Source organism: Chlorocebus sabaeus, chromosome 20 (genome assembly GCF_047675955.1).
Source record: "Chlorocebus sabaeus isolate Y175 chromosome 20, mChlSab1.0.hap1, whole genome shotgun sequence".
NCBI lineage: Eukaryota > Metazoa > Chordata > Mammalia > Primates > Cercopithecidae > Chlorocebus > Chlorocebus sabaeus.
The window spans coordinates 108,877,039-108,896,306 of record NC_132923.1 but is presented as its reverse complement, the minus strand read 5'-3'; the positions used below and the strand labels follow the sequence as shown (position 1 = coordinate 108,896,306).

General features: G+C 44.6%; 1 protein-coding gene across 2 annotated transcripts in view; it reads right to left on the bottom strand.

The window, feature by feature from the left end:
- Window positions 1-4,761: 4,761 nt before the first annotated feature.
- The window catches only part of LOC103225268 (dnaJ homolog subfamily C member 8), a 29,704-nt gene continuing 15,197 nt past the window's right edge, over window positions 4,762-19,268 (bottom strand). The window contains exons 4-10 of one of the 2 annotated variants that reach the window (XM_073007628.1): window positions 15,771-15,837; window positions 15,177-15,271; window positions 13,518-13,589; window positions 9,824-9,915; window positions 7,984-8,059; window positions 6,182-6,263; window positions 4,762-5,579 (exon numbers count right to left, since the gene is read on the bottom strand). In XM_073007628.1, the coding sequence (XP_072863729.1) occupies window positions 6,204-6,263; window positions 7,984-8,059; window positions 9,824-9,915; window positions 13,518-13,589; window positions 15,177-15,271; window positions 15,771-15,837 (462 nt within the window). In that variant the 3' untranslated portion in view covers window positions 4,762-5,579; window positions 6,182-6,203. The remainder of the gene's footprint in view (window positions 5,580-6,181; window positions 6,264-7,983; window positions 8,060-9,823; window positions 9,916-13,517; window positions 13,590-15,176; window positions 15,272-15,770; window positions 15,838-19,268) is intronic. The other variant, XM_007979786.3, reaches the window with a different exon arrangement.

Sequence of the window (19,268 nt, the reverse complement as noted above, 5' to 3'; positions counted from 1 at the left end):
GCCCATAGAGCAATACAGGCTTGGAGGGACTCTGGAGGAAGCCAAGGAAAGGAGAGTCCAATTCTTCAGAGGCTGTTTCTAGCTACACTTGCCTATCTCCCACCAGGGGACTGGCAGCCCTGCTAAGCCACAGGTGTGTGGTTAGAATAATGGCATCACTGACAGAACCCTAAGCTCTACCCACCTCTCCACCTCTTGGAGGACTGGCTGTCCCTGCCTGATGGCTCCAGCCCTGGCTAGGTTAAGTTGGGAGATTGTTAAAGATCCAGCTGTCTGTCTCCCTACCACACACACACATACCCTACCCTGAATCGGAATCTTCTGGGAGATCAGAAAATGTTTTTGTAGGCCAGGTGCAGTGGCTTATGCCTATAATCCTAGCACCGTAGGAGGCTGAGGTGGGAGGATTCCTTGAACTCAGGAGTTTGAGACCAGCCTGAGCAACATAGACCTCGTCTCTACAAAAAATAAATTAAAACATTAGTGAGGCATGGTGGTGCACACCTGTGGTCACAGCTACTCAGGAGGCTGAGGCAGGATAGTTTGAGCCCGGGAGGTTGAGGCAGCAGTGAGCCATGATCATCGTGCCACTGCACTGCCACCTGGGCAACAAAGAAAGACCCTGTCTCAAAAAAAAAAAAAAAAGGAAATGTCTTTTTAACAAGCTTCCCAGGTGTGTCCTCAATCTTCAGCTCTTTCATCCCTTTATTAAAGCAGGGAACAACCAGCAGGAGTGGGGCAGGGAGGAATAGCCACTGTGCACCCCGCCGTGCTGGGCACCTGGCTTCCCTGACCTCAACCTTCAGGATATAACACACACAATAGAGTCAGGATTCAAACTCCAGTCTGTCTGACGCCAAATGCAGGCATATTGTCTCCATTTGGAAGGTTTGCCTCCTTTTGCTTTTTATCATGAACAGAATCTCACTGGTTTGCAGAACAGGAATGGAGAAGGTGTTTTTACCCTTATTTTACCAGACGAGGCAGCTAAAGTCCAGAGAGGGGAAATGACTTGCCAGAGACACAATGCTAATGAGTGGCAGAGCAGAAAACTCAAGGAGGTGGGTGACTTCATGTCCCTTTTACACTCATTTCACAGTGCCCTTGTCGAGCTCTGAGCCCCCATTTCTAATGTGAGAAGCACTGATAACCTCCAGCAAGGGGCAGATGATCCAGATGTGCTAGGTTGAGGCTGGGGAGAGGGGAAAGGAAATGGAGAGGGGCAAATCCTGTTTCCTTGAGGTTCCACCCTCAGAGCAGGCCCAGACCCATCCACAACGTCCCACACACTTCCTCCTACTGCCACTGGGGCCCCAGGGAAGCGGGAGGGGCCAGAAAGTGAAGCTGGCTGTGGCTGCTCCAGGAAGCAGCTGAGAAGCCACAGCCATAGGGTGTGGGGGTTCAGGTGCCTGGAATGCCAAAGGCAACAGCTGATGCTTTCTTTCAGTGGTTACAATTCTTTTTTTTTTTTTTTTTTTTTGAGACGTAGTCTCTCTCTGTCGCCCAGGCTGGAGTGCAGTGGCACAAGATCTTGGCTCACTGCAACCTCCACCACCCGGGTTAAAGTGATTCTCCTGCCTCAGTTTTCCAAATAGCTGGGACACAGGCACGTGCCACCACACCTGTGCCACCATGCCCAGCTAATTTTTATATTTTTAGTAGAAACGAGGTTTCACTATGTTGGCCAGGGTGGTCTCAAAATCCTGACCTCTAGTGATCCGCCTGCCTCGGCCTCTCAAAGTGCCCGGATTACAGGCGTGAACTACCGTGCCCAGCCTACACTTCATTTTAAAGGTGCAATTCCCACTTTACATACTAGGATGCTGAGGCTCAGAGTTGATGTTACCGGCCCACATGCTGGGTTTCTAACCATACCTGGCTGGCTCCTTCCACCTCACCTCTGTCCACAAAGGTCCTCTTGCCAGCCAACTCCACAGCTGGGGAGCCTATCTGCTCCATTATTTACAGAAAACAAGAAAAGTGGCTCATCCAGCTTTTCATTTTTCTCTGGGCCCTGGCACTCCTCCAGCAAGCCTTCCCTACTAGTGAGTGCCCCTTAACCTATTCATGGATGAAGGGGTGGGAGAGGATGGCACTGCCATAGCCACAGCCCTGCCTTGGAGGCCAGTCTTGACTGTACTGCCTCAAGTCAACACCCAGCACACACCCCTCTCCCCAGCCAGGTCATCACAGAGATTGCTCCAAGCAGGGTTATGAGAATGGGCTGGGACCATTGCTGATCTGTCCAGTGGGTCTGTCACTAAAATGCGCCAGAAAGGAAGTAGGAAAACTTTGGTCCATCTAGGAAAATAGGATGTACTGACCGAAACCCAAATTCCTCAATATGCCATTATGATCTCCCTGGTCTCATCTCACCTCACGTCTGTGCTCCAGGCATAACAAATGTTGTTCAGTCCCATGAATGGGCTATTCTCTTACCCTCTGGGCCTTTGCACACGCCATTCCCTGACTGAAACACCTTTCCCTCAAGTCCCACCCCTTCTGTGCCAGACACTGTTCATTGTTTCCAGCAGGCATTCTTTTTTTTTTTCGAGGCGGAATTTCACTCTGTCGCCCAGGCTGGAGTGCAGTGGTGCGATCTTGGCTCACTGCAAGCTCCGCCTCCCGGGTTTACGCCATTCTCCCGCCTCAGCCTCCCGAGTAGCTGGGACTACAGGCGCCTGCTACCATGTCTGGCTAATTTTTTGTATTTTTAGTAGATACAGGGTTTCACCGTGTTAGCCAGGATGTCTCGATCTCCTGACCTCGTGATCTGCCCGCCTTGGCCTCCCAGAGTGCTGGGATTACAGGTATGAACCACTGCGCTCGGCCTTTCCAGCAGGAATTGTTTCATCTTTGCCAACTTTTATCGGAAACACGTGCCCAGTCCCAAGGAGGAAGGCTTGGTGTATTGCCTGTCTGTTCTTCACAGCTCTCCCAGCCAAACTTACCAAGAGGTGTCCATGTGACCCATTTTCTAACCAGTGACATCTTCTGGGAAAAATTTTGCTTCCTGGATGATTTATTTCTGTTTGGTAGTTGTTATAAGACGTGGTGCTAGAACCTTCTTGCAACTGTGAGATGCCTCCAGAGAGGACGGAGAAGCATAGCAAGAGCCTGTTTCCTTGGAGGTATTACTGAACGAATGATTCCACCATGAACAATACCTGAAACCCCGTCTCCACTTATGGAAGTAAAATATTCCTCTTTTTGCCCGTTGTTCCTTACAGCCAAAACATTCCTAACTGATGCATCAGCCCCTGGGTTCCAGCTTTTAAAATGGCCACTTTCTCCAGGAAACATTCCCTGGCTGCTAAAAATGAGATCAAGGTCCCCCTTCTCAGAGCAGTGGACACAGTCTCCTTGCCCGTGTGCCCCAGCTGTGAGGCAGGCAACAGGGGTCCTGCGGTGTTCACCATTTTATTTCTAAACCAGCACATTTGTTCAATGAATAAACACACCTGACATGATTTGGATTTGTGTCCCCGCCCCAATCTCATGCCCAGTTGTAATCCCCCATGTTGGAGGAGGGACCTGATAAGAGGTGATTGGATCATAAGGACCGCCCCCTTTGCTGTTCTTGTGATAGTGAGTCCTCCTTGTCTATCAGTATCTCGTGATAGTGAGATCTGGTTGTTTAAAAGTGTATAGCACCTCTCCCTGCGCTCTCTTCCTCCTGCTCTGGCCAGGTAAGACGTGCCTCCTTCCTCTTCACCTTCTGCCACAACTCTTAAGTTTCCTGAGGCCTCCCCAGCCATGCTTCCTGTACAGCCTGCGAAACCATGAGTCAATTAAACCTCTTTTCTTTATAAACTACCCAGTCTCAGGTAGTTCTTCATAGCAGTGTGAGAACTAACACCCATAGCTAATTGCTGGCACAGCCTCCTTGAGGGTAAAGGTAAGTTTGTAGATGGCTGAACTGAACCACCACCTCTTAATCTCTAAGGAAGGGGTGTGTGCACCCACATCCTGGACTGAAACGGGGGTCGCTTTGCTTTGCCTGGCTAGAAAAGATAATCACTGCCCCCCTTGGCAGGACAGCCTGCATTACCTCACGGCATGTATCACTTTTGCAGGGCAACTAAACATTTCCTTCCTCTGCCTTGGTCCAGTTTAGCCAGAGGAACACCTACCCACCCACCCACCCACCCTCCTCTGTGCTCTACTTCATGTGTGGTTTGGACGTGCTCAGCTGTTCCTGGAAGGACAGTAAGACACCCAAGCCTCTGTCCTCTCCCACAGAGAAAGGAAAGTTGCACTTCTCATGGTACTAAAAGACACGGTGCCTTTCGTAGTCATGGTGCCTGTTTACTCATCTACAAGACATTGCAAAAAGCAAAGTCTAGTTTTGAGTCACCTAGTTTCCTTTATCTTCACATTTCAAGTGTCACCTTCCCACTTCTCACTTTAGGCCCCTCCCAAGGGCTGATTCCGTCCCTGAAAGCAAGTAGGACGTCTAGGCATAGACTATGAGCTGGACGCTTTCATATATTACTTCATTTAATCCTCAAAACAATCAGTATCTTCATTTTACACAGAAATAATACTATATTGGCAATACCCAAGGAGCACTGTGGCAGCTACCTTGTATATGCCATGGCAAATCCTCCCTAAAAGCTGCCACAGTAATTTATATTCCCATTTTGTAGATGAAGAAACTAAGGTTCAGCCAGGTCTGTCCAACCCCAAAGCATTTTGGGGTTGGGCCAAGCCAGATAAGGGACCCACAAGGGAGAGTACAAGGAAGAGTACATCAATGGCTTGGGTATAAAAATTTATTATACATAAAGAATATTACCACTAACAAATGCAGACAGGCTAGGACATGGTACTGGGTGGAGGACGGCTAGCTCTTTGGAAAGTGAAAGGTTTGGGTGGCGTGGACCTCATGCCACGCTGATTGGTCAGTAGACGGGGGCACATGCCAAACACTGCAGGGCATCAGGGCATCAGATGCCACCGTGTGCCCACAAGTGTTCCCTGTCTCATCTGGGCCTTCAAAGGGAGCACACCCAGAAGCAAGCAACTGAAGTGAAGGGGCTTCCTAAGGTGCCCCTTCCAGGCTTGTCTCTGAAGTCACAGCAACACCATTTTAAGCAGTATGTTTAATCGGATGATTTCCACAAACTATCCACGAAGTTTCTAACCATCACAATTCAGTGAAGTACAAAACACTGAGTTACAGGCTGTGGGAAGAGAAGGCAGCACCAATGGTGGCACCTTCTAATCCTGGTTGTTCTAGGGGCAGGGAGAGGGGAAGGTCTTTTTTTAAACCAAGCCCCTCATTTCAATGTACAAAAGAATTACTCTGATCAATATTAAATTGTATTGAAAACAAAATGGACTAAAAAGCAAATTCTACTCTATGTTGGGGTGGAAGTGGGAGGAAATAATGAGTCCTTCGAAGCAGGAAGGGAGATAGCAGGGGGAAGGTTCTGTGCCTGTGACCTGGGTGGTCACTCACGCTGCTCCATTTTTACTTTTGGTGGTCTCAGGAAGGTCCGATTTTTCTTCTCTTTCTTCCCCTTTGTATTGGCTTGGAAGTTTCGCCAGCTGTCCACACGACCATCTCGACTTTCCTAAGTACAAAAGAAGTTTGAGGTGAGGAGACCACTTAACGAGTGGAAAGGCCTAAACCTGCTCTGCCATCCATCCACCCTCCTGTAGCCCAGCTCAGTTCAGTCCCCTGGAATAATCCAAGAGTAGAATAGAGCTGGCCAGGCGCAGTGGCTCATACCTATAATCCCAGCACTTTGGGAGGCCGAGGCGGGCAGATCACCTGAGGTCAGGAGTTCAAGACCAGCCTGGCCAACATGGTGAAACCCTGTCTCTAATAAAAATACAAAAATTAGCCGGGCATGGTGGCAGGTGCCTGTAATCCCAGCTACTCAGGAGGCTGAGGCAGGAGAATCGCTTGAACCTGGGAGGCAGAGGTTGCAGTGGGCCAAGACCAGGCCACTGCACTCCAGCCTGGACAACAAGAGCGAGACTTCATATCAAAAAAAAAGAAAGAAAAAAAAAAAAAGAGTAGCATAGGCTGGGCATGGTGGCTCACACGGCAGGTGGATCACCTGAGGTTGGGAGTTTGAGACCAGCTTGACCAACATGGAGAAACCCCATCTCTACTAAAAATATAAAAACTTAGCCAGGCACAGTGGCGCATGCCTGTAATCCCAGTTACTTGGGAGGCTGAGGCAGGAGAATCACTTGAATCCAGGAGGCGGAGGTTGCAGTGAGCCGAGATCACACCATTGCACTTCAGCCTGAGCAACAAGAACGAAACTCCGTCTCACAAAAAAAAAAAAAAAGAGTAGAATAGAGCTTTCTTCCCACTCCCATGAGCCCAAGAAAGTGTCACAGCACCCCTAGAAAGCAGGATGAGTTGCAGGATGAGAGGAGGACAAAATGAGTAATAATCATCACAACACCGAGGCCCTATTTCTTGGGACCTCAAGGATAGACGTTTAGCATATGGTATTTCTTTTTTTGCTTTTTTTTTTTTTTTTTTTTTTTTGGTGAGATGGTGAGATGAAGTCTTGCTCTGTCACCCAGGCTGGAGTGCAGTGGCGCAACCTCAGCTCACTGCAACCTCCACCTCCCAGCTTCATCCCATTCTCCTGCCTCAGCCTCCCGAGTAGCTGGGACTACAGGCGCCCGCCACAAGGCCTGGCTAATTTTTTATATTTTTAGTAGAGACAGGGTTTCACCATATTAGCCAGGATGGTTTCGATCTCCGGACCTCGTGATCCACCCGCCTCGGCCTACCAAAGTGCTGGGATTTCAGGCGTAAGCCACCGTGCCTGGACAGCATATGGTATTTCTAATCTTCCCCAAACCCGACTATGGTATGTACTGCTACCAGTGCTTCACAAATAACACTGAGGCTCAAAAAGGTTAAATGATTTTCTCAAAGCCATAGAGCTAGCTAGCAGTACAGCTACTCTTTCCACTACATCTTTCTGCTGCCCCCCAAAACTTGGATGGCTGCTCCAAAGCCAGTACAATGCCTAGCCAGTTGTGTAGGGATGGCCACTAGGACCTCTACCTCATTACCATTTTTTCTCCTTCCATACATAAAGTGGAACAGAAACAAAGTCATCAACTCTGATTAGCCAGCCCCTAACCATGAGTCCTAAATCCTATAGAAGAAAAGACCAAATGTTGCCACAATCCTTCTGGCCAGCCACCTGAAGGATATAACCAGGGTGTCAAAGAAGAGTCAAGTTCAAAAGTTCTAACTCTCTCTGTAGGCAGGACACTGGGGCCACAAGAACTTCAGCGTCTACTAACAAATCTCCAAGCAGGGCAATACTCTATGTTTACCCCCTAAATTAAAAGTGCAATCCATTTTTCTTGAGCCCACTGGGCAGCTGTGCCTACTACAATCTAAAAAACCATTCAGGGTCAAACTGTTAGTGTGCTGTAAAAATAAATTAAACAATAATTTTAAAAAATAATTTTTTAGGCTGGGCGCGGTGGCTCACGCCTGTAATCCCAGCACTTTGGGAGGCAGAGGCGGGCTGATCACGAAGTCAGGAGATCAAGACCATCCTGGCTAACGTGGTGAAACCCTGTCTCTACTAAAAAAACAAAAAAATTAGCCGGGCGTGGTGGCGGGCGCCTGTAGTCCCAGCTACTCAGGAGGTTGAGGCAGGAGAATGGCGTGAACCCGGGAGGCGGAGATTGCAGTGAGCCGAGATAGCGCCACTGCACTCCAGCCTGGGCAACAGAGCGAGACTCTTGTCTCAAAAAAAAAAAAAAATAGTAATAATTTTTTAAAAAGTCATTCTGGGATCCTCATTGCCCTGGCCAAGGCTACAGAGCTTACAGGAGGCTGAGCCAAGACCAACCTCATTCTTCACAGCTCCCACTCTTCCCCACGTATCCCACTTCCCTCTGACTACCCAACTCAGTCCTGGAGTGCCGCAGGCACCAAGTTGCCTTATTCTGGAATTAGAATCCCTGGCCACCTTAGAAATTTACCTCAAAGTTTTTCTGCCACTCTCTTTCCCGTTTGGCTTTTTCTTGAGCTTCAATCTCTTCTTCCCTTTGTCGTTTCCTAGGAGGAAAACCAGATCATATTATTTATATGATACTTATAGACTGAATTAACCATACAAGATGGCATCTCCCCACAGAAGCAAGCATATATAGTAAATCAGTTCCCCTAGAAGTCTACAAAGATGGCTGTCTGGAAAGGGCCCAAAGCATTTTCATGAATGTCTCATTCTAAAACACGCAGATCAGACTGTGGGCATGGCTGTGGGGAAAGACATAAATATCTCTGTTACACAGATAAAGTAACCAAAGCCCAGTCAAGAGCAATGTGAGGTTTTGGGCTGTTTCAGTGACAAAGCTATGTCGAGAACACAGGCCACCTTACTTCAGCAGAATGACCATTATAAACCCAAAGTTCTCAAGATCTCTGGACAAAACCCTATCCCAAAACAAAGACATTTCACACAACCTCAACTAGCAAATTTTAGTTACTGGTACATACCAAACAACAATATAAGATACATAGAGAAACAAAACTCGGCCGGACATAGTGGCTCACACCTGTAAGCCCAGCACTTTGAGAGGCTGGGGTGGGTGGATCACGTGAGGTCAGGAGTTCGAGGCCAGCCTGACGAACATGGTGAAACCCCCTCTCTATTAAAAATGTAAAAATTAGCTGGGCAGGAGAATTCAGGCAGGAGAATCATGTGAACCCAGGAGGTAAAGGTTGCAGTGAGCTGAGATTGCACCACTGCACTCCAGCTTGGGCAACAAGAGCAAAACTCTAACATTTCTGATGTTCAAGAGAAATCATATTTTAGAACATTAAACATTTTGTTACCGATGACACTGTACAGTACTATACACTCACCAAAGCTGCAGCCACTAGTCCCACAAAAGGTTCTGGCCTCAGTAACAGTGGCCTTAACAGCTGCTTATTTCACTCCAGGACGTCAGGAAGAACACACATAAGGCTCTTGATTATAAATAATCTCCCTGAGAGTGTGCGGTGGCTCACGCCTGTAACCCTAGCACTTTAGGAGGCCAAGGCAGGTGGATCACAAGGTCAGGAGATCGAGACCATCCTGGCCAACATGGTAAAACCCCATCTCTACTAAAATACAAAAAATTAGCCGGGCATGGTGGCGTACACCTGTAGTCCCAGCTACTTGGGAGGCTGAGGCAGGGGAACTGCTAGAACCTAGGAGGTGGAGATTGCAGTGAGCCAAGACTGCCCCACTGCATTTCAGCCTGGCGACAGAGCAAGACTGTATCAAAAATAAAATAAAAAATACACTCCCTAAGGACAGAGCTATTCAATAATTCCCAAAAGTCAAAGGAAAAAAAACTTATTACCCTGGTGATTCAAAGGCTTGATTGTGGCCAGGCACAGTGGCTCAAGCCTGTAATCCCAGCACTTTGGGAGGCCGAGACGGGCAGATCACGAGGTCAGGAGATCGAGACCATCCTGGCTAACCCGGTGAAACTCTGTCTCTACTAAAAAAAATACAAAAAAACTAGTCCTTGCTACTGTAGGGACTGCTACTCTGGAGGCTGAGGCAGGAGAATGGCGTGAACCCGGGAGGCAGAGCTTGCAGTGAGCCGAGATCACGCCACTGCAGTCCAGCCTGGGTGACAGAGCAAGACTCCATCTCAAAACAAAAAACAAAAAAAATAACAAAAGCCTGATTGTTTTTTGGTAACTATTTTTATAGTCTCTTAAATGATATGCCACATAATTCCTTCATTAGGAAAATCACCAAAGACCAATGTTAGTTAATCTAGGGATTTAAATATGGTTTAAAATGAATATACTGATATGTACCTTTCATGCATCTCTTTGGCTTCTCTCTCTTTCCTTTTAATTTCCAGCTCAGCAAAGAGTTTCATTGTCTGTTTATATACAGCTTGTTTGAACTACAAGAAAATCAAGAACAAAAGAAAATCAGAGTAAATATTTTTACCAGCAATTTGAACCATGTACTTTCACTGGGAGCCCAAGATAAAGCAGATTAAAACCTGGCACAGGCTGGGCACAGTGGCTCACACCCGTAATTCCAACACTTTGGGAGGCCAAGGGAGGACAATTGCTTGAGGCTAACAGCTTGACTAGCCTGGGCAACATAGTGAAACTCTATCGCTACAAAAAAAAAATTATTTAAACTAGTGCGCAGGCCAGGAGTGGTGGCTCACACCTATAATCCCAGCACTCTGGGAGGCCAAGGAGGGCAGATCACCTGAGGTCAAGAGTTCAAGACCAGCCTGGCCTGAACATGGAGAAACTCTGTCTCTACTAAAAATACAACAATTAGCCAGGCATGGTGGTGTGTGCCTGTAATCCCAACTACTCGGGAGACTTAGGCAGGAGAATCACTTGAACCTAGGAGGCGAAGGTTGCAGCGAGCCAAGATCATGCCATTGCACTCCAGCCTGGGCAACAAGCGCGAAACTCCCATCTCAAAATCAAACAAAAATTAGCAGGGCATGGTGGTGCACATTTGTAGATCTGGCGTTTCAACAGGGGGAGGCAGGAGGATCACTTAACTCCTCGTGAACAACATAGTGAGATCCCATCTCTACAAAAAATATTAAAAATAAAACATTAACCAGGTATGGCTGCACACACTTGTAGTCCCAGCTACTCAGGAGGCTGAGGTGGGAGGACTGCTTGAGCTCAGGAGGTCAAGGCTGTAGTGAGCCATGACTATGCCACTGCACTCCAGCCTGGACAACAGAGCAAGACTCTATCTCTTTAAAAAAAAAAAAAAGTGTATTACATGGTAGTCTTACAAAGATAGGAACAGAAGCTATTATTAATTATTATTATTGTTTTTGTCTCAATCTGTCACCCAGGCTAGAGTGCAGTGGTGTGATCATAGCTCACTACAGCCTCAAACTCCTAGGCTGAAAAGATCCGCCCACTTCAGCCCCCAAAGCACTCGGATTATAGGTATGTGCCACCAGAGGTTATTATTAGAATGCATAATATCCACTAAGGTGGGAGGATCACTTGTGCCCAGGAGATCGAGGCTGCTGTGAGTTAAGATCACGCCACTATACTCCAGCTGGGGTGACAAAGAGAGACCCTAGCTCTAAAAAAAATTACCAAAAAATAAATGAAGGTAAATGTCACACCAAGTTAATGAAATTATAATCCCCTCCCTACCAGTTTTTAATCCTTTATTTTCAAGAGTTCTTAAGAACAGAGCTTATGTTATTCTACCTTTAAATATTTTTCTCCAGATATAATATATTTTAAATAGACATGTAAGTACAAAAGTCATCTGCCATGTAGATTGAATAGTGCCTAAATTCTAAAATCAGACACTGGAGCAAAGAGTGATATATGCAGAGAAAGGAAAATAAAGAAGTCCCTAAATTTCTGTGACTTTTCTTTTATCCTGTTACCTACTAGACACTGCTCACTAAAAGAAATGCTTCAAACTCCAGTCCCTAATAAAGACAAACATCAAAGCTATAAAGGAGTCTGTAATGAATAGCTCAATATCTTTAAAAGCTCCAAACACTGGATAGACAGACACTGGTGATTTTACATTTTTTATATTTCTCTGCTTTTTCCAAATTTTCTATCATTAGCATGTGTTCTTTTATAATCAGGAAAAAAAAAACAACTGAAGAAAGTTGGGCCAGGTGCGGTGGCCCACACCTGTAATCTCAGCACTTTGGGAGGCCAAGGCAGGCAGATTACTTGAGGTGAGGAGTTTGAGATCAGCCTGAGCAACATGGTGACATCCCGTCTCTACTAAAAATACAAAAATTAGCCAGGCTTGATGGTGGGCATCTGTAATCGCAGCTACTCAGGAGGCTAAGGCAGGAGAATCACTTGAACCTGGGAGGCAGAGGTTGCAGTGAGCTGAGATCGCACCACTGCTCTCTAGCCTGGGCAACAGAGTAAGATCCTGTCTCAAATACATAAATAAATGTATATTTATACATTTTAAGTTCAAATAAAATGTTTGTTGTTGTTGTTATTGTTTTGAGACAGAGTCTTGTTATGTTGCCAGGCTGGGGTACAGTGGTGCGATCTTGGCCTACTGCAACTTCTGCCTCCCGGGTTCAAGCGATTCTCCTGCCTCAGCCTCCCAAGTAGCTGGGATTACAGGCATGCGCCACCATGCCCAGCTAATTTCTGTATTTTTAGTAGAGACGGGGTTTCACCATGTTGGCCAGGATGGTCTCGATCTCCTGACCTAGGGATCCGCCCGCCTCAGCCTCCCAAAGTGCTGGGCTCACAGGCGTGAGCCACTGCACCCAGCCAAATAAAATGTTTTTTAAAAAAATTAAAATGAGGCCAGGCACGGTGGCTCACGCCTGTAATACCAGCACTTTGGGAGGCCGAGGCGGGTGGATCACCCAAGGTCAGAAGTTCAAGACCAGCCTGGCCAACATGATGAAACCCCGTCTCTACTAAAAATATAAAAAAATTAGCCAGAGGCTGGGCGCGGTGGCTCATGCCTGTAGCCTGTAATCCCAGCACTTTGGGAAGCCAAGGCAGGCGGATCATCTGAGGTCGGGAGTTCGAGACCAGCCTGAAAAACATGGAGAAACCCCGTCTCTACTAAAAATACAAAATTAGCCGGGCATGGTGATGCATGCCAGTAATCCCAGCTACTTGGGAGGCTGAGGCAGGAGAATCGCTTGAACCCAGGAGACGGAGGTTGCGATGAGTCGAGATCACACCATTGCACTCCAGCCTGGGCAACAAGAGTGTAACTCCTTCTCAAAAAATTAATTAATTAATTAATTAAAATTAAAATTAAAAATATGTGACAGCTAGGTACAGTAGATCACATTTGTAATCCCAGCACTTTGGGAGGCCAAGGCGGACAGATCACCTGAGGTCAGGAGTTTGAGACCAACATAGAGAAACCCCATCTCTACTAAAAATACAAAATTAGTTGGGTGTGGTGGTGCATGCCTGTAATCCCAACTACTCAGGATGCTGAGGCAGAATCACTTGAACCCAGGAGGCAGAGGTTGCGGTGAGCCGAGATTATACCATTGCACTCTAGCCTGGGCAACAAGAGTAAAAGTTCATCTCAAAAACTAAAAAATAAAAAAATAAGGCCGGGTGTGGTGGCTCATGCCTATAATCCCAACACTTTGGGAGGCAGAGGCGGGCAGATAACCTGAGGTCAGGAGTTTGAGACCAGCCTGACCAATATGATAAAACCTCATCTCTACTAAAAATACAAAAACTAGCCGGGGGTGGAGGCATGCACCTATAATTCTAGGTACTTGAGAGGCTGAAACAGGAGAATTGCTTGAACCTGGGAGGCAGAGGTTGCAGTGAGCTGAGATTGCGCCACTGCACTCCAGCCTGGCAACAAGAGTGAAACTCAGTCTCAAAAATAATTAATAAATAAATAAATAAATAAATAAATAAATAAATGTGAAATAGCATATAGTCATCATTCTTTTGGCTTCTGTCTCTGTAACTCACCAATTCGTAGACTCAGTCACACAAGATACAGTGGCGTTTCCCATATTTAACTCACCAGTTCAGGATCATCCTCCTCTACAATTGTAGGTTTTCCTTCCTTCTTTAACTGTTTTTTTCGCTCTTTCACCTAAAAAGAATTTTTTTTTCATCAAAAGACGAGCACCTGTGCTTTGAGAATATCCACTGAGCTGTACACATACAATACATGTAACTTTCTGTAGGCACAGGTATAGCAAAAAGTTTCCATTAAAAAAAAAATGAGCCCCTTCCCTCCCTCCTCAAAAGAACAATGGAATCAAGGAAAATTAGGAACCACAAGTCCTTTTTCTAATCTCATCTAAAATCCAATCTACCAGGAAGAACGAAAGATGAAAGGGGACCAACGGGAGGTTGTCCCCAACTCATCAGATCCAAAATGTTTTTGATGAAATAAACAGACTACTAATTTACCTTTCTTGGCTTGTGGTTATGTGTTTAGAGCAAAGAAAATATATTTGTCAAGTTTTAGAAGAAGCTACAGAATTTGTGGCATTATGTCCAAGTAGTTTTTCTGATGTTTCTATAACTACATTCTTGATCATTTTCACCGTGGAACCTCCCTAAACCACACATCATATTAACTGATACTTTTATCACTTTGGTCACTACTGAGATTTAAAAAAAAAAAAAAAAAAATTTAATATACCCATTCATACAAGAATGACACTACTCCATGAACTAACCAGTCTATTATACCAGCAAAAGCCAAGTGTCCTCTAAGCTCAGAAAGGCCCTACTGCCACCCTGTGGTCAGGAAGCCTAAGGATGACATTCTTACAGGTAAAAGACATAGGAAGGGTAACTACCACAATGATTTAAGGAGAAACTGTCAGGCACTTTTCCTATTTCTACAAGGATAGGGCCTACAAGTGCCATTTCCAACACATGACCGGTAGGACATAGTTATGGGCCCTTTATCTCCTCTTCTTATCCATTTTCCTCACCTAAACTGGATTCATTATTATGGTTATAAAGTTCGGTTTCACATTTCAAAGCTCTTCATGTGAAAAGTCATATCCAATCACAATTGAAACAGCTCTTATAAATGGCCTCAAGATTCTTGCCCCAGCAAGTAAAAAGTTAAAAGACCTTTCTTACCTCAGGAAAGCCATACTGACATTTCCCACCACATGGGAGATTTATGTAGGCCCTCAAGAGCAAACAAAAATAACACCAGCTACAACTCAGTTTCCTTCAATTGAGTTCTTCCCAACTCTGTTATTAAGATGGGCATAAACCTCCTCATATTTTAAAAAAAGTTTACCCCTATCCTCTTGCTAGCCTTAGACAAGCCTTGTTCCAAACCCTTCACCAGGGACAAGAATAAAAATCAAGAGTCAAGGGTCACAGGCTGCTCCATATTTCTACTCTAAGAATGGAGTAAGTGGCAATATGTGATGAGAGGGAGAGAACGACCCTTTCTCCCCAACACAGGACTGGCAGAGAAACAGGTAGGAGCAGTGTCCTAGCTACTCCTCATCTGAGTTCTTCTCTTAGGGGTGAATTACAGCTTTAGGCACACACTATTCATGACCACCACAGCAAAGTGGTGGAGAGCACATAAGCATCCACAAGTTGTGCCAGTAGGCATTACTATGTTAATATGTACCCTCCTACAAGGTGCCCAAGGCTTGCTGATACTTCCTGTAAACACAGCAGCACTATAAATACTTACAGTGTGTTCCACGTATTCTTTTCCTGCCTGAATTACATCCAGGGCCCTCTTCTTTTGCTCCTGATCCAGTAGCAACTTGTAAGCTTTGTCCACAGCTAATGCAAAACATTGAAATTAACTGTTTCTGCAAACACCCTCTGAAAGTCTGAACTATACTCAGGCAGTGTAAATGGACTTGTGCTGTCTAAAGCATTCCCTACTTTAATTATTTACTATTGTTAAACTAATTTAAAAAAAAAAACATTCAACTATAGCAATGACTTTCCTTGAGAGCCTTGGAAAAAATTAAATATATACTCAAGGCACCACATCTGGATTTAATTCAGTGATAAAATTCTTTATGTTCAAAGAAAAAAAATGATCCTAGGCAATAACAGTCTTTGTTGTCATATAAAAGTTTTAACAAAGCAAAGTTAAAGTCTACTTCTTAAACAAAACATTCTGCTTTGAAATGGCAACTGCTCTACTGAAAACCACAGCTTCTTGGTGACCAGAAGACAAAACTACAACAGTCTCTGCTTGATCTAGGACAAGGAATAGTTAGGCCCTGCCATTCACAATCTAATACTCAGAAGCAGGTAAATTTACAAATACCTTCAAAAGCCTTTTGTGCTCTGTCAGCATCATCTTGATTTTTGTCAGGATGCACCAAGATGGATAACTACAATAAGAGAAAAGTTGGGGTTGTCAATAAGAGAAACATTTACTAACTTTCAGCCTGCCCTGTCTCATTACAACCAAAAGCTCTAAGGTCCTATGGCAAAAAGAGACCCTTAGCAAGAAGCATTTTAAAAAATTAACAAATCTCTGTAAATGCCCAGAAATACTGATATTTAACAAAATTCAAGCACCAAAAGGTAAAGGTACAACTAGGAAACATCTCCGGTTTTAATCACAAAGTTGAGAACAAACATGCAAGGCACAGAGGCTCACGCCTGTCATCCCACCACTTTGGGAGGCTGAGGTGAGAGGATTACTTAAGTCCAGGACTTCGAGACCAGTCTGAGCAACATAGCAAGACGCTACCTCTACAAAAAAAAATTTTTTTAATTAGTCAGACGTGGTCATGGTCGCCTGTAGTCCCAGCTATTTAGAGGCTAACGTGGGAGAATCACTTGAGCCTGGGAGGTTGAGATTGTGCCACTGCGCTCCAGCCTGGGCAACAAAGTGAGACCCTGTCTCCAGGAAAAAAAAACAAAAACAAATGGAAGCCTAGCACTATGAAGATGTTGTAATAATTTGGGGGAGGAGGGAGACTGAAAAGTATCAAGGTCCTATTATGTTCCTTATGCAGGTTGAGCACTCAAAATCCAAAATGCTCAAAAATCTGAAACTTTTTGAGTGCTGACATGATGCTCCAAGGAAACGCTCATTGGAACATTTTGAATTTTCGGATTAGGGATTCTCGATCATTATGCATTCTGCAAATATTCCAAAATCTGAAAAAAATTGAAATCTGAAATACTTCTAGTCTCAAGCATTTCAGATAAAGGATACTCAACCTGTACTGAGCACTACGGTGGCTAAAGTAGGTATGAGACATCATCTCCCTCCTAAAAGAACTTCTAATCTAAAGTAGTTTCTCATTCTGGCTGTGCTCCAACCCTGTGAAGGTTCTGAAAAAAAAAGCATTCTAATTTCCACACTCAGACCTTCTGAGTCAGTCTTTGGCATCTGCACTTTGTAAACCTCTATTAGACTGGGTTTCAGATGATCGGAGGGAATTAGCCCTTATTTTGTTGGGTGGGATAAGTGGCTATGCAAGAAAATGTCCTTTATTTGGGAAGGGTACGTGCTGAAGTATTTAGGGGTAAAGCCTCACGGTTTATTGCAATTTACTTTACAATGATCCAGCCAAAAATATATAGTTAAATATATAGTCAATGTCAGCCAGGAGTGGTGGCTCCCACCTGTAATCCCAGCACTTTGGAAGGCTGAGGCTGGCAGATCACTTGAGGTCAGGAGTTCAAGACTAGCCTGGCCAACACGGTGAAACTCCGTCTCTACTAAAAATACAAAAATTAGGCAGTCATGGTGGCACACATCTGTAATACCAGCTACTCAGGAGGCTGAGGCAGGAGAATCACTTGAACTCAGGAGGTGAAGGCTGCAGTGAGCCGAGATCGCAAACTGTACTGCAACCTGGGTGACAGACCCAGACTCTGTCTCAATAAATAAATAAATACTACATGTATTTTAATGAAATTAATTGTTCAGTATAGATGGTGGATATATGAATATTCATTGTTCCATTCTTTTTTTTTTTTTTGAGACAGAGTTTTGCTCTATCATCCAGGCTGGAGTGCAATGGTGCTATCCCAGCTCACTGCAGCCTCAGTCTCCTGGACTCAAGTGATCTTCCCACCTCAGCCTTCCGAGTAGCTGGGACTACAGGCACGCATCATCACGCCCGGCTAATTTTTGGTTTTTGTTGTTGTTGTTTCCGGTTTTTTGTAGAGACGGGGTTTCACCATATTGCCCACGCTGGTTGCGAACTCCTGAGCTCAAGCAATCTGCCCGCCTCAACGTCCCAAAGTGCCAGGATTACAGGCATGAGCCACCGTGCTAGTCCATTCTTTTTTCTATATAAAATTTTTATAATAAACCAGCTAAAAAAAAAAAGAACTTCCATAGGTAATTCAGATACTCACAGTTAAAAACCATGACATACTGTCACTGACAGAAACCAACTAGTTGGAACCCAGGGACCTATGTTGGGGAATGACAACAATGGGAATCTAACGCTACGTTCAGCATTACTGGAACCATTATGCTGGGCTCTTTTTTTTTTTTTTTTTTTTTGAGACGGAGTCTCGCTCTGTCGCCCAGGCTGGAGTGCAGTGGCCAGATCTTAGCTCACTGCAAGCTCCGCCTCCCGGGTTTACGCCATTCTCCTGCCTCAGCCTCCCAAGAAGCTGGGACTACAGGCGCCCGCCGCCTCGCCCGGCTAGTTTTTTTGTATTTTTTAGTAGAGATGGGGTTTCACCATGTTCGCCAGGATGGTCTCGATCTCCTGACCTCGTGATCCACCCGTCTCGGCCTCCCAAAGTGCTGGGATTACAGGCTTGAGCCACCGCGCCCGGCCCCTATGCTGGGTTCTAATTCCAACTTCAATCACCCACTAGCTATGAAACCTCGAGCAACTCACTTAACCTAACTCTACCTCAGCTTCCTGCTCTGTAAATGAGACAATACTAGGTACCTATATCTAATTGGGCTGTTGTAAGAATGAAACAAACAATGCAAGTAAAAAAATTAGCAGACTAACACATGCTGACAATAGTTAGCATATAGTGAGGATACATTACGTACCAAGACTTACTCTAAATGCCTTCTGTATAATACATCATTTAAATCCTTACAACAAACTCATGGGATAGACACCATAATTACATTTTATAAATGGGGTAACAGACACGGAAAGGTTGAATGTAACTTGCTCAAGTTTACACTGCTTGTTAAGTGGTACAGTAAAGATTTAAACTAGTTATATAGCTCCAATATGCACACTCTTAACTATCAGTCCATATTAATGATTTATTAAGAGTTCTTAACTCTTATTAAGTTCTTTATGTAGCTACATAAAAAGTTGTTTTGACTGTGAACTTAAATGCTTACTAATATGGGAATGATTAGTAATGATTATATTAGAAAATTTGAAATTTTAGAAAAAGGAAAAAAGCTAAATATAAGTATACAGTAGAGAGCTTAGGAAGGAAAAAAAGCTATAAAGTTATATAATGCGATATGATTACGTAGACCAAGATAAAAAACATCTTGTCTTAACTGCAGATCAGAAAATGACTATGAGTCAGCAATATGGGGAAAATTACTGTAGTGAAGAAACAAGCACACCATTGGATATTAACAAGTATCTCATGCAGAAGCTGAAAATTACATTCAGCACTGGTCAGACCCTATTAAAATATGAAGTAAATAAGAATATAAAGAAGCTAAGGAAAGTTTTTTTAAAAGACATGGAATATACAGAAAATCCAATTTGCAAAGACAAATTATAGGGACTATGATTATTAAACTCATAGAAAAAAAGGCAGCCAGGTGCGGTGGCTCATACCTGTAATCACGGCACTT